Below are 15,086 nucleotides of genomic sequence, written 5' to 3'. Positions count from 1 at the left end.
GTGTGTGCTTGCTATTTCTCTTTCTTTCTAAGTAGGTAGGTAAATAGTTGGAGGAAAAGTACCTGTACTTCTGCAGGTTAGAACGATCATCTAAGTGGCATAGTTACAGTAAGAGTGAGTTGTTTGGTATTTTTAATAAAAACTAAATGTGTGCTGTCTTGCGATCATCACCTCTATCCTTGGTATCATCTCCCAGCACTCTTGATGTTTTCGTATGTGATATTTGCATGCATTGACACTTTTCTGGAAATATTGATCGGTCTTAGAAAGATGTATGGTGCTGTTTAAATGCTGGTGCTGAGAAGTTGGAAATGTTGAAAGTTTGTTTATATGCAGAGGTAAAACTCGGAGAGAGAGAGAGTGAAATGAACCATGCCGAAGCTGTCCAAAATGAAAAGATACTGGTAGGAGCATTTGCCTACAAAGCAGCAGGTAAAAGGTCTGGTTCAGATCTCGTACTGGTTCTATGCTGGTGCAGCCCCATTGTTTTGCTCTGGATTTATTCTGACTTGAGGGAGAAGAGAATCAGCCTGGAAGCTGACACATGCAGAGCTGGAGACCACTCGAGTTGTCTTCAGACTCTTGCAGCGTGGCAGAAACACGTCTGTGTGTAGTCCAACTCGCTGCAGAGCTGTGGAGCTGTTAACGTGCGTGTTGCCTTAAGATTGCACACTCACTCCTGCTGTGCTCCGGATGTTCTGTAGTGTTTTGGAAGACGAAACGTTGGTTTAGGTGGAGCAGGTGTGGTCAGTTGATCGGAGCGGAGGATTGGGAGCCAGAGAAACTTGGGTTGGATTGTTTTGCTTACAGCAGTGTAGCTCTGTGGGAGTTCATCTGTGTTACACCACCATAAGGGAGACCAGAATTGGGCCACTACATCATGAGTTTCAACTCCCTATCAAGCCTTGGGCAAGTCACTTTACCTCTCTGCCTCAGTTTCCCCATCTGTAAAATGGGGATAATAATACTTACCTACCTCACAGGGGTGTTGTGAGGATTCACAAACTTTTGTAAAGCACTTTGAATATGAGGAGCGCTATGTAAGTGCTGAGTGTTGATATGAAGTATTATTATTAATTAAATCTTGTGATACATAGAATTCCTTGTGCCAAAGGTGAGCAACTGTAGAAGGATACAAGGAGAAAACTGGTAAAACGTTCCTTAATGGCAAAACAAAGGCCATTTGCCCCTTTTTTTTCTCTTTATAAATACATGCTCATGGTGTGTTCTGTCCATTCCTCATCTGCCACCAGTTCCTACTGGCAAGTACACATAGCCTCGTCTCCAGAATTGGCCTTTTAACTTAGTGTCAGTGAAATTCATGCCCCATGGTGCAGTCTGGCACCACCGTAACGCACTGCCCTCCTCCACCTTGCCATGTGGGTTCTTCATACAGAGCTGGGTTTCACCCGTGGCATTGGGTTAGATCGTGTCCTGCGAGGAGCAGCTGGTCCAGGTCTGCACGCAGCCAGCGATCGTCACCACAGCAGACAGCCTGTGCCAGCTGGAAAAGCTCTTCAGTCTCCATGCCACCGTGATCCTCACTTCGGAGGCACTTGGCTAAGGAAGGTTCAAGCACTACTGTGCTTTTTTTATAATGCCCCTGTGATGTTCAGCTAGACTTGATGTGAAAAACCCCAGTGTTTTCCATAGGGTTACTTTTGCAGGAGCTTGTTGAAATTCAGCGGATGCACTGTGCAGTACGTGCCATCTTTTTGAAAGAAGATGGTTGAACTAGGAGTTGGAGGCCAAAAAAAAAAAAAAAAAAAAAGTTGAGAAATTAGGAATTTCTGAGCAGAAATGAAATGAGCAGGGATGGGGGTAGCACTGGTGAAACATCTGAATTGGTGGCTGTAACCATGTACAAAGTAAGCAGATGTTGCAATGTGTATCTGAGGAGGAACCTAACTTATCTTTCTGCTCTGTAAAAGGAGAGAATTGCTCAAGACGTAAGGCCTTGAAAAAGGGCCAGTCTGGGCAGTTGCTCCCTGCAAATAAAACCTGGCTGACCTGCAGCCCTAGAAGTTTGGGGTTTTTCCCCCTAAGAACATTTGTAACGTTTGCAAGTCTATAAAATAACCTTGAAGTGATATTCAGTCTATTTTTCCATTTCAAATGTGGTTTTAGGAGATAATTCCTGCTGCCTGTTCACTTCCGACGTGAAGCGTGGCCAGTGGAGGGGTTTGGCAGGGGTCGTTTGGCCGCTCTGCCTCGCGTAACCTGGTGGCACCTTGAGCCGTTTTCCTGGGATGAGATGGGATTGGCAGCACGACTCTGAGGCATTAAAGAACCCCAAACAGGAGGGTAAACTGTAATTTATCAGTAGGTTTCTCATTGTGAACTGTAAAATAAAGAATAAAAAAAGAGGCACACTGTGGTTCTTTTGTTGTGTGTATTGTAGTTTTTGTGTTAAAACATAACATCCTTTTTACTGTCCGCAGCTAAACCTTTCTTTTGTGAAGAGCTCAAACAGAAACGCGTGATTTTGGTTCTTCATGAGAAAAAACGTAATTGCTTTCTAGAGCAGAACAGCATCCAGTTGTCTCACGGATAACCTGTGGAGGTTGGATGTGCTCATCCTTGTTCCGATGAAGCCGTGCTCCGCAGGGGTTCGCCGAAATCCCCAGGTAGGCTGCTGGGCACGGCTGGGTTTGGCTAAACCGTGCAAGGGATGAGCCGCAGTTGCTGCCCGGACTCGGATGTTGGACTCAGTCTCTCGTGCTTGCCTCGAAGCAAGACGGATTATTGTCGTCAACTGACGGCGGTTTTATTCCCCAGTCCCTTTTCAGCTTGTCCAAGCGCGGAGCCGCTGTCCTTGAAATACAAGGTTTTGCAAATAAGTCATGAATAGCTGAATTGCCTGCTGTTGCTGGATTTGAGGCAGATGATTTTGGATACCTTGTAAATCAGTAGAGAGCGTTTGTAGAACTAAACCCATGTTTTTTTCCTATTGTGCGTTTTTTTGTTGTTGTATGTAGTATATATCATCAGTTACATTAACACGTTTGCTGGAGGCACAGCGGTTTTATCAGGCAGATGATGTGATTTTGGGGAACTAGTCTCAGCTCTCATTTTTTAGGGGGGAGGAACCACGAGCAGAGTTGGCTCTGGTTAAGCAGCAGGAAAAACATGATTTTTACTTGACATCTCTGAACCTGCAAACCCAATTTCATTGTATTTTTGAGGCCTGATGTCGATGCTTCAGACTAACAACAGAGAAAAGGACTGAAGCACTTTTGCTTCTCTCTGCAAAATCCTTTTAAAATAATGTTGTGGTTCGTCCCCCGTGGCCCACACCAGCCCGTTTGCCTGAGGGATCTGCCACTGGAAACCGTAAACCTATTGCTGGGCATGACCTGGCTCCGTTTGCCTGCCGCTCGTCTACCCATTTGTGAAATGAAAAGATATAAAATATCACGTAAGGAGAAGAGCAGCATTTTGGTGTAAAGTTGAAGGTTTGGAGCGAGTCCGGCCAACGCCCGGCCTTCCCAAGCACCGGTGCTGGTGTTGCTGGACCGGAGCGGTGCCAGTGGTTTGGGCTCGCCCCAGTCTCTGCGAGATGCCCTCGTGCAGCAGTTTACAGCTGTTTTCCGGTTAATTAAGGCCTTGGCGGAGGCGGGCGGGCTCAGCACCCCGCCGGTGGGCTCAGCACCGCTCCGGCGGGCTCGGGGCGGCACCGGCCCCGCGCTTTGCAGCCCGAGCACAACGCCGCCCCGTCCCTGGCGGCCGCGGGGGCCGCGGCCGGGAGCAGCGGCTGCGCTGCCCGGTGCCCGCCGGTGCCGCCCGCTCCCCGTCGGGCCGCGCCGTCCGGGGTGGGAGCGCAGCGGGTCCGCCCGCGCCCCCAGTGCCCGCCAGGCGGCGCTGCCGCGCGGGGCGGGGCTCCGGGCAGCGGGGGACGCTCCGGAAGCGGCGCGGCGCACGCGGGCGGTGGGAGCGGGGCCGGTTCGCCGTTCCCGGTTCCCGCCGCGGTCCCGTCTCCCGGCCCGGGGCCCCCTCCAGGCGCCCCGCCCGTGTCCGTGCCGCGGTGCCGGTGTTGCGGCCGCGCTGTCGAACTCGGTGTTTTTCTCCCGCGCGATTCTCCCCCGGGGGCAGCGATGGAGCCGGCGCTCCGGTCCGGCGTGCGGAGGGCCGCGGGGCTGGCGGCCGCCAGCTGCGGCCGGTGGTGGCGGGCGCTGCGATACGGCTCCGCTCGGGAGCCGCGGCCCCCCGCGCCGCCAGCCGCCGCCGGGCGTGAGGACGGGCCGCCCCCGCCAGCCGTCCCGGCGGCGTCCCGAGCGGTGGCTGAGCGCCGGGCATCCCGCGAGGGCGCAGCCCCGCAGGGGCGGCCGCGGCACCGGTCGTACGAGAGAGGGGCCGGGGAGCCGCGGGGCTCCCGGGAGGGCGACTTCAGCAAGGCGAGGAAGAGGCTGGAGCGAAAGCCTTTGTCCGTCGAGAGGACGAAAGGCTCCGAGATCTTGTTTGGGATCGCGCCGTGCGCCGTGGCCCTCTCCCAGTCCAGAAGGGACCTGTTCAGGCTGTTCCTCAAGCGGAGCAGCGGCTCCCGGCGCCTCGTCACCAGTGAGTTTGTCCTTCAGGCCATGGCCCGGGGAGTCCCCGTGCACCACGTCGAAAGGAGAGAGCTGGATGCTCTTTGCAGAGGTCAGGTCCACCAGGGAGTTTGTTTGGAGGCCACTCCTCTCCGTTTCAAGAGTTTGGAGGAAGCCGAAAAGCCCGATTTAGGGGATGAAGAGAGTCCGAACCGACAGCTGGTTTGGCTGGTGTTGGAGGAGATCCAGGATCCCATGAACCTGGGGGCACTGCTGCGCTCCGCGTACTTCTTGGGGGTGGACAGAGTGGTGACAAGCCGGAGGAACAGGTATGGAGCTGGTTATCTGCTCCTTCAGCTTTTCTCTTTCTTTTCCTGCTGGCTCCCAAGGAGGTTTCTAGCCTGCGTTGCTCGACAGCTGCTTGAGAGGGCTTCCTAGGACTGAGCTTGAGAGCTGAAGCTGGCTAGCTGCTGCTTCGTGTTGTGCTCCACAGGGAAGCTGCGGGATGTGGTGCTCCAGGCTGGTAAGGGGCCTCCCTGGATACTTTTTGTTTTAACCCATTTGGTGTTTCAGTTGTCGGTCTGTGCACAAAACTGCTGTAACCTATTTCCTGGGTTAATTTCTGAATGCTCCTATTCTCCATAGGAAAAATATATCTATAGTGAGCGAGATCTTTAGTGGGCTGGTTGTAATGGGGTGACAGAGGCAAGAGAAGGAAATACAGAAACAAATATTCCCCTGGATTTTCTTTTTTGCTCTCATACGACACTTTTCCTTACTTTTTTCCTTGCAGCTGTCCCTTGACTCCGACAGTGAGCAAAGCTAGCTCTGGAGCTATGGAAGCCTTCGATGTCTACAGCACAGATGATCTCCGGAGCTTTTTAAAGGTAGAATGATCCATGTTTTTTTCCTTTGCCTTTTAAGAAACCTCAAATATTGCACATATTGAACAGAGGGGAGGTACAGGAAAAGGACTCAGTTATTTGCAGCGTCCTGTGCTCCTGTTCTGCATTCCTGCTTGCTGCCGGTGGTCTGTGCTGTTGGACCACCTCTGATGGGCATGCACCCCAGTCCCGTTCCATCGGGTCGGATAACTGTAAGTGTTTTTCTGGAAGATGGTGATGGCAGGATAGTGCCGTGTCTGTGCCCCGTACTTGGGGTGTGAGCTCCGTAAGACGGGGTCCGTCTCCCTTTCCCTCCATGGGGACCAGAGCCGGTGCTGCTGCCTGCAGCAGGTCTTGCCTGGTGTGCAGCAGAGGCAGCATCCTGGGGCCCAGGCACATGATGGCAGCATTGGGCAGCCTTTAGAGCAGAGGAGATGAGAAACCAGGGCTGGTGTGAGCTGCTGGGAATCTCTTTATGCTCTGTCTATGTGGTGAGGTGAGATAGGGCCCTTTGCGGAACGTGCTGGAAAGGGGACGCACGTGTAAAAACATGATTTAAACTGAAACAAACCCCGGGAAGTTGCTTTGAATTGGCAGAGTGCATCCATCCCCTCTGACAGCACCGTGTGACTGCCCCGATGCTTGGGGGTCCCCTGTGCCCTGGCAGGGCTGGGCACCCGGTGCTGAATATTGTGTGCACGTGGAGCAGGGAGCTGCAGGCTCTCATCTGCCCTTCCCTGTTTCTGTGGGATCCCCCAGACCTAAGGGAGCAGTGGGGCTGGAGGGTTCAGCATGGGGTGGAGGAGCAGAGGCACTCGGTCTGCGCTCCCGGGGTCGCTGCGTGCCTGCCTCCCTTCGAGGAAGAGCTCGTCGTAGTCTGGTGTGACCCCGAGGAGGCTGAGCAGAGGTAAGCCTGGACTCTTCCTCCCTGCTGCTGGAAAACCCATGTCCAGTTGTATAATAGGTGTGTGGCAGCCGGAGCTCTGAATGATGGTGAAATGAAAGATACATAAAATACATTGATATTTTATTGAAACAGCTGGAAGAATCACTTTGTTACTGTAAAGCTTGAATTATTAACATTTAGAGCCATTGCAGTAGTTCATTTAATTGGACCCATATTCACTGAGCTAACCCTTGGCATTGCCTGGCTGGTGTAAATTTGATACAGCATAATGTAAAAAGTGCCAATTTCAGAGGAAATGAAGCTGGCAAGAAGCAGCAGCTCTTTTATTGTTAAAATAGATTTCAAAGACAAATAATTAAGGCTCCTTTTACTGGGGTGCGGGAGGGAAGGCTGGTTCTGTGGTTACTGAGTGTTGAGTGTCCAGCTTTTTGTATGAGCTGATTTTTGGCATCTGAGTCTGAAAACGTGCACTTGGGGTTGAAAATGTTACTGTGGGCTTCTGATGGCTGAGCCTGCACTCCAGAACTTCCACTGCATTGCTCTGTGGATTAGCCTTATGCTAATTTGTTTAACACTACTCTTTTTGTATGCTTTCCTGGCAAAAACCTTCCCAGAACTGTTGTATGGACACAAAAAAGCTTTTCAGTTGCTGTTTGTTTGCTTGCTGAACTGGAATAAACACCAGAAGGAAAATTACTTTTTTTAATTCTTTTTTTTTTTTTTTCCCTTTAAGTCAAGGTTTGTGTGCTGGTACTGGGAGGACTTTGGTGGTAAAAATTCAAGGGATACCAAAAAAAAAAAAGAAAAGCCAGTCAGCTGATCTGAAAACATAAAAAAAAAAGCGTGTTTGCATACATGACTTGTTTTCCTTTTAAGCTTGAAAAGTAGGCAATTTTTTAACGTTTGTTTCCTTTCCCTTTTCAGGCTAAAACTGCAGAAGGCTGGGAAGTTGTGGGAACGGTCAGCAAACCCGAGGATGTGGAAAATGTTCCTGTCATCAGTTGCTCGGAATTTCGGTGGAATAAACCCATTCTTATAGTAATAGGTATTTCAGTTTACAGAGCTTTGGGCTTGGTGGAGGCGCGTGCATGAGGGAGGAATCAGGGTGATGCTTCACCCCAAAGCGAGCTGCAGGTCTATTGCATTACATCACGCTTGGGTCTGGAAAAGAACAGCTGAGCAAGAAGTACTAGAATGTTCTAGCTGCAAATGAAATAGGGACCCAGAAGAAGAGGAGGAGCTGAGAAGCCTCCCAGTAGAAATTGCAATTACAAACCAGTTTGTGTAGATGAAGAGGGAGTGTAGTAGCTGCAGAGGGTCTAGGTGGCAGTTTTCTTGGTCTGGATCTCTGCAGCCACAGCGTGTTGTTTTGTGTTGTGTTCTGCTGCGCTTTTGATCCTGTCCTAGAGCCCTGGACCTGGATTTTCTGTAAACCACAAACCTGAGTGAGAGACCTGGGAGGTATGTGTTTGCTGGTGCTGTAATGGTGAGCCGTGCCATGTCTTTGCTCTGTCCATGTGTCCTCTTAAAAGAAACAGGAATATATCTCTGTGCCCAGGTCTGGAAAGAAGCACGAGGAGCTGTTGCAGGGGATGATCTGAACACACAGTTGGGCTTTGTGGCACAGAAACCACCACGGAGACTAGTCAGTGGCTGCTTTTGTTACGCCTAGGAGAAGGCAGGAGCTGTTGGCTGCTGTGGTACCATCAGGGAGGAGCAGGTGGAACCTCCTCCCTGCCAGACCTGTGTGCCGTTTGAGCAATGGGTGCCACTTTCCTGAGCACCTCAACTGAGTGATGCCTTCAGGGCCCTCTGCTTCTGCCCCCTCTGTGTGTAAGGGATACTTGCAAAGATACTGTCTTTTGTAGACAGAGTTTTGGGTTGTGCAGCCTCCCAGAAGGTGAAGAGAAGGGGAGTAATGGCCTCGTGGCAGCTAGAGAAAGAAATTCATCCGAGAGTGCTGCTCTAGGCACCCTCGTGTGGCTGTGCTGCAGCCTGCCACTTCGTGTCACCTGGCACAAGAACTGGTTTGAGCTTTTACACTTGGAAGTAGTGTCATGCTGGCGATGAGCCATCAAGGGGCTGTAATCCTGCCCCGTGCTGCGGTTTTCTTGGCTCAGAAGACATTCCTTTAATTAAAATGTTTATTGAACTCCCAGAAATACTGACAAGACAACGCAGCAAATCTGGCATCTCTACAAGATGTGTGGAGCTATATTATAAGAGGAGTAGGGAGGCTGGCAGCGCTGTTGATGGACCACAAAGAAATGCATCCCAGAAACGACGGCAACACCAGGAGAAAGGAAGGGGGTGGAAGTGGCAGTGGTGTCGTTACCTTGAATTATGAGAGATTTCTCCAGGAAAAAGTCCAAATATCCTTTTGTCAAGGGAGATTGGAGGCTGATTGGTAGATGCATGAGGAGAGCTCCCAGACCTTGCAGCAGTAATGATTTCAACTCTCTGCTGAGCACTAACTCTTCGCTGAAAAGAAAATTGAACATTACAGTCGTCTGATGCTGAGGTTGTTTGAAGAAACGTCCTAGATCTGAATATGTAGCGTACCTGCAGCTGCAGAGAGCATCAGAGATAATTTAGCACGGGGGTGAGCTTTCTAGCATGGCACAGATTGTCTTGTAAGAGAAGCATTTGCAGACTTGAATTCACCCTCCTGCCGTCCTCGCTGGCTTGGCGGAGAGTGATTTGGACAGTCCAGCTTGGTGTTGTCTGCACTGGAGTCCTTGCCCAAGGTGACAGTTGGGCTGGCTGCCCTGGAGGCTGGGAGCCTTGTGCGAGCAGGAACAGAGTTGGAACACTTAGATGTCCGAGCAAGAAGAGTTTCTGGGTAATTTGTTCTTCTTACATCTTCAGTCTCTAGCTTGGGGTTTAAGACTGTTCGTGGAATTGGTTTTATCAAGATGCTCATTTTGCATATTCCTCTGAACTGCCAGCACAGCTGCTTCTGCTGGGATTTGAGCTTCCTGCACTGGATTTCAGCTGAGCTCTAACTCTGGTGTTTGAGGCCTGTCAGTGAGGGGCAAAGCCAAGAGATGGAAGTCAAAGATCCGAAGTGGGAAGTGTTTTGTTCACCAGTATAAACTAGGATTTAATCTGATTCAGTCAATACTCCCTCCCTCGTGTCACACTCTGCAAGTCTTTTTGCCCTGAATTTATGGTTCCTAATTATTTTAAGCAGCCAGAGCCATAAAAAGCTTTGTAAAAGCTGGAAGCAAAATTGCTGCCTTTATTAGGAATCGTAACACCCTTGTCAGGGAGAGGAGAGGATTGCTCCACGAGCCCTCGCACCTCTGGCAGTAGCTGCTGTCCCAGTTGGAGAGTCCCACGAGGGTGTGGTTTGAGAAGCTCAGGAGGCAAATATGACTGTAAGTCATAAAACTTTTCTGTGTTGGGTCAGGAAAAAGTAGGATAACTTTTTTTTTTCTTGAAGCGTCCCTGGGGAGCTGCAGTTTAGCAATGAAGAGGCAGGCAGGGCCATGGAGGGCCTGGCTTCGATTCCTTGTGTCACCCAGGTTTCTCCTGTGACCTTGGATAACTCACCCAGGCCTTGCCTGCCCTGCTGGCTTACAGCAGGAGGAAAGTAAGGAGTAAGGTGGGATTTGGGCTTTCCAAAGATTCATTTACCCCAGCCAAATATGCTTTTGCCTGTATGGCTTATTTCATGTGGGAAGGTGATGGTGAGATGTGTTTTCCTTACACAAAATGCATCTTGCCAGGTAGATCAGGCCAGCAAAACACGAGTCTGGGCCTCAGCTGCCAGCCTGTGAAAGGGGAATAATAACCCTTTCCTCCCCTGTGCGGTCGGAGGGGTGTCACGCACATCAGTACGTGGGGACCTGCTGGGAGGTGCGGTAAGTAGGCACCAGAGGAGGAATTTGGTGGCAACTCAGCCCAGCAAGGAGCTCGTTTGCCTTATGGAGGAGCGAGTCTCCAGTGGCACAGAAAGTGCCTAAAGCATCGAAGTATGCTGTTAAAGCTTCAGGCAAGTGTCTAAATTTAGGTGAGCTGAATAAGGTCTTGGTGACAGCACTGACCATGCAGGCAGCGTCGCCGGAGCGCCTGGTAGGCAGCGTGTGCCCCACCGGTGCCATCCCAGGATGAGTCTGGGGTTCAGCTGGGCTCAGGGTATGGCTGTTGAAGGGGCACATTTGGCTTCCTGCGTGCTGAGCCTGTTTTGTCAGAGGGTGAGCACATCTTTGAAGTGAGCTGGATATCCTTGCAGCCGTGTAGCTGCCTGTGTAGCTCTAAATAATGAACGTGGAAGAATTCTTTGGGGAGCTGAGCAGGCTGGGAGGTCTGTGGTCTTCTGCATTTTCACTTGTCTGCGTGCAGGATTGTTTAAAGCCTCTCCCTTTCCATTTCCCTTTGTGACAGTGAGAGTCAAACAACTACTAATGACCTGGGATAGATTTCAACTCTGTTTCACCAGTGTATCAGCCCAAACATATCAGGGCTGTTGGATGGTTTAACAACTAATCAATTGAAGCCTCTGGTTAAACTGTCTGCATTCACAAGTTGCACCCAGCTGGTGGTACTGCGTGCTGAAAAGGCTGAACCCGTCACTATCAATAGGGATGTGGGATTTGCTGGACTAGATCAGACCTGCAGCCTCTTGTCCACCTTGTCCCTCTGGCAGCAGCCTGTGTGCATGGGCAGCTGTCTGCTGGCATGGAGGCTGCTTGTGCAGGGATCTTGGCATTCGGGCTACGAGGCTCTGCACTTTACGCTGCGCGTGCAGGCGTGTTGCACAGGTATTTCTCAAAAACACTTTGGATACTGGAGAACAGATCCGGGGAGGCTGGAGTGGGCCAGGAAGGGAAGGCAGGTAAGGTGCCCTGTTTGCCTCTGTTGGTTCTTGGCTGTTGTTGCACGGGAGCTGGTGAGGTTGCTGGTGAGCTTAGGGGCAGGGTGTAGCTGTGACAGAGCATTAGAAAGAACTGTACTCAGAGGGAAAAGGGACGTGGCAGTGGCTGCGAGCTGACCTGAGCAGTGTCTTTGTTCTGCAGGTAATGAAGGTGACGGACTTTCCCTGGAGACGCAGCTCTTGTGCCATCGGATGCTGGCCATACCCCCTGGCAGAGCGCTTCACCCCGGGATCGAGTCGCTGAACGTCTCCGTTGCTACTGGTAAAAACAGTTCTGGTGCACAAAGGGATTATAGTCCAAATTTCTGTATTTAAAAATCAAACAAACATCCACACCCACGGAACGGTTTTCTTGTGGCTTAAAAAAAGATCATTTACTTACTTATTTTTACTTTCCTACAGGTATTCTCCTGCACTCCATCTGCAGCCGAAAGCTGAGCGACGGTGATTGAGTTGGTTTTTATTGGGCGGGGGAAGCTGCTCGGCGTTTCGTGGCCGTGCCCTGTCGGTGTGGATATGGAAGTGCTCTTTCCAGGGTCTTCACCATCGCTGCCAGCTACAGGGAGAGCCTCGTAGACCTGAGCTGCATCTTGGCTGGCGCATGATACCACCAGAACCTTGGCTTAACGCTGGAGTCAGACGTGTGCACGTGCTAGGTAACACCTCTCGCCGACACCTTGGAGGAGGAGCTGTAAGGAAGGGAGACAAAAGCAGCCAAATCCTTCAGTTTTTGCAGTAAAATACCCGGTGATGGCTGCGAGCTTTGTGCTTGTTGCACGAGGGACTTTGTACATCGCTTGTGCTGTGGAGAGCGTTTGGGCTGTAGATGAGAGAGAGCGCTCGACTGGTGCTGCCGCTGGGAGCAGCCGTGCCCCATCCCCACCCTGTACCCCCTTAGCAGCCGAGGGGGTGCTGGTGAGAACCAGGTAGGATTTGGGACTGCACGGCAGCGATTTCCTCGTGACGAGGCGGTTTCTCTGTTGCACATTGCTGCTCGAATGTCTGAAAACACACCGTGTTGTATTTGGTTCTGAACCAGGTCTGCAGCCACGCCAAAGGATGGCCAGGAGCTGTTAGGAGACAGCTGTGGTGGGGAAAAACGCAGCCCGTTGAAATAAAGCCTCTGTAAAGAGTGGTTGGAGACTCGAATCAATCCTTTTTGTGTCATATATAAATCCAGAGCGTGATTAGTGGAACGGAGCACTTCCTTCAGGTGGGAAGGGAAATCAGGAGCTTGTTCTCTTCTTCCAGGGAAGTTTCCTTTGCATGGTGGGCCTCATCCTGCTGGATGCTGAGCCGCCCCAGCACCACTATCCCTGCTGATGGCATGGAGTGCGTTAGGGGGGTGAGGGTGGCTTCATTTGCAAATATCCTGGTTGAAAACCAGGCTGGTTAAATCATTGAGAACCAAATGAATGTTATCACTTAGCACCTTAATTATTTTATTTAGCTACTGTGGCCCTTTGCATAGGATTCCTCATTAACACTTAATTTACAGTGCCCTTTAGGGATAATTTCAAACAATTCAGCTTAGTCTTCCCCCTCCCCCCCTTCCAAACGAACAAGTAAATCACTCAGAGTGACTAATTAGGACTTTCCTGTGAGCTAAATGAAGTCTGTAAACCGGTGTGTGGATGTAGAAGTTTTTCAGATGCACCCCTGGCAGGGCCTGGCAGGTGGGTGCTGCGGTGGTGGGTGGCAGCGGGGCTGGGGATGCCCTGGGTGCCTGGGATGGGGGACGGGACCTGGAGCTCTGCGGCTGCCGCGGGGACTTTGCCCAGCCCGTGGAGGTGGCTCAGGGCCATGGCCACCCCTGTGCACTGCTGGGGGTCCTCGGGGAGCCCCACGAGAAGGTTTGTGCTCTCCTGGTTTGCAGGTGGGATCCTGCCCACCTTTGTGGCGAAAGCTTTTGCTTTTCAAAGGCGTCGAATATTGGGTTCTGTGTGCCATGATGGAGAGGGTGCCTGGCATGGGGGCACGTATCCTGAGCTGTGCCCTCTCCTGTGGAAAAGGACAAAACCCAAATCCTCCCCAAACGACAGCCGTGGTGTGAGCAGGGCTGAAGGCGAGTGAACCGGCGCTTTGCTGGGGCGACAGCGCTCGAGCGTGCGTGTGGCACTTGGCGTTTCGTGAGCTGAATGTGTCTGTCGTTTTAATGCTGAAATAAAGCTCGGGGCCCCGGAGCTCCGGCAGCCGAGGGTGCCCCAGCAGAGGGGGCCCGTGGCTCAGATTTGCTCATTTTTCAAAGGAAAGATTCAGCGCTTGGGGCTGGCGGAATCCTTCCGTGCCAGCAGCAGGGCTGAGGATAAAGCCATTGCTTTATTGTTGACCTATAGGAAAGTAGATGTATTTTTCCCATTTTCATAGGAACTGCAGTTTCTCCTTTTTCCTTTTTTGATTTATTTGAGCAGTACTTTAACAGAGGAGGCACTTCACCGAGCTTGTGTGTGTGTGTGGGACTGTGCTCCGCCGTGCCGGCTCGCTCCCTCTGATGAGGGGGCAGGTGAGTAACGATGGAGAAACTACTTTATTTCTGGAAGGCTCCCAAAAAGCTTTGATGCCCGCAGCAGGTAGATTGAAGCTCCCACGGTTGCTTGTCCGTCAGTCCAGCAGCCGTCATGACTCCCTGCGAATTTCCCCGTACAGCCCCCGTATCCGCAGATTTGGCGCTGGAGTATCAGACAAGGCTTACTGGGAGTTGCACGAGGCTTGGATTTTAAGAGGCAGGAATTTGTGTGCTTAACCAGGGCTGCAGCTCGGACTTTTTTGCGAGAGCTGCAGTACAGGCTTTTGTGAGTGCAGGAAATCCCACTCCAGCCACCTCTGCTCTTTGCATTTAGCCCGTTTCGCTCAGTGGTTACTTTTGGCTCCACTTTGTTTTACTGGGATGGCACTCTGCCATCACCCAGCCTGCTTTTGGATGTATATGCCATGGCCAGTGCATTCTCCTTCTTCTTCTCCTCTGGCTCCATCCTGCTCCAGGCTCAGATCCTTGAGGAGCACGGGGACCTCTGCGCCCTCGTGCCTTTGGAGATGGAGCTTTGTGCTGTGCGATTTGCCCCTGATCTAATAAATGGTCTCCATTAATTGGATCGTTGCCTGCTTCTCCAGTTAATTTCTTGGATATTTTAAATGTTAAAATGTAGTTTTTATAGTCTTTCATTATTTTTAGCCTTAAGCTTGACTATAATCGTGCCTGTAATGTAACTGTAAAAAACTCCCGGCTTTATATCATAAAGGAGGACATTAATTGTCATTTTTTGTGTACATCAGCAAGATCAAAACATGCTTCCTGATTACTTCTGTTTGTACAGACAGTCTCTTTGATATTTAGATATGAATAAAGTGTGTGTGTGTGTGTAATTTGAAAGTCAATTCTTCCCTCCCTGCTGCTTGTCGTGGATTCCTTTCAGAGGCTTATTTACCAAATTGATTTTAAAATTTAGTAATTGCCCTTCGAAAATGATTTCTCAATAATCAAAGTGTCTCTAAGCACAGTGGCAAAATATTTGTCCTCCTTCGTTCTGAAGATGCACTCCACACCTTGGCCTTTTTCTCCTCAAACGAGGACAAACACAAATCTTTTCTCCCAAAATCAGCTCCAGGGCGAACCGGCTGCGAGAGAAGCTCAGCTCATACCCCGAATTTTGCTTTTATGCACAACACAACAACAAAAAAATCTCATTCCATCAAATCCATCACTGGGTCCCAAGGAGGTTTCCTGGGGCTGGAAGGGCTCAGGGACAGAGAAAACCTTCTTGGGCTTTGCAAAGCTCGAGGTGGTTCTGCTGCTGATGTGGGGTGCTGGAAACGCCGCCCGCGGGGCACCTTCCTCGCCGGCAGCGGGGAATCCTCCGCTGCGCCGCAGCCCCGATCCGAGTTTGTAAATG

General features: G+C 50.9%; 1 protein-coding gene across 1 annotated transcript; it reads left to right on the top strand.

The window, feature by feature from the left end:
* Positions 1-4,094: 4,094 nt before the first annotated feature.
* On the top strand, positions 4,095-11,955 carry MRM1 (mitochondrial rRNA methyltransferase 1). Its single transcript, XM_086624858.1, has 5 exons — positions 4,095-4,855; positions 5,320-5,413; positions 7,242-7,362; positions 11,339-11,458; positions 11,599-11,955. The coding sequence occupies exons 1-5, from the start codon at positions 4,095-4,097 to the stop codon at positions 11,646-11,648; spliced, it is 1,146 nt and encodes a 381-aa protein (XP_086480984.1). The 3' UTR covers positions 11,649-11,955.
* The last annotated feature ends 3,131 nt before the right edge of the window (positions 11,956-15,086 follow it).

This window comes from Tauraco erythrolophus, chromosome 21 (genome assembly GCF_009769465.1).
Source record: "Tauraco erythrolophus isolate bTauEry1 chromosome 21, bTauEry1.pri, whole genome shotgun sequence".
NCBI classification, from domain to species: domain Eukaryota; kingdom Metazoa; phylum Chordata; class Aves; order Musophagiformes; family Musophagidae; genus Tauraco; species Tauraco erythrolophus.
This window is presented reverse-complemented; position numbering and strand designations above follow the sequence as displayed.

Coding starts and splice junctions, on each gene's coding strand:
- MRM1 (XM_086624858.1), top strand. CDS start 4,095: ATGGAGCCGGCGCTCCGGTCCGGCGTGCGGAGGGCCGCGGGGCTGGCG. Junction 4,856..5,319: donor GTGACAAGCCGGAGGAACAG/GTATGGAGCTGG, acceptor TTTTCCTTGCAG/CTGTCCCTTGACTCCGACAG. Junction 11,459..11,598: donor GAACGTCTCCGTTGCTACTG/GTAAAAACAGTT, acceptor ACTTTCCTACAG/GTATTCTCCTGCACTCCATC.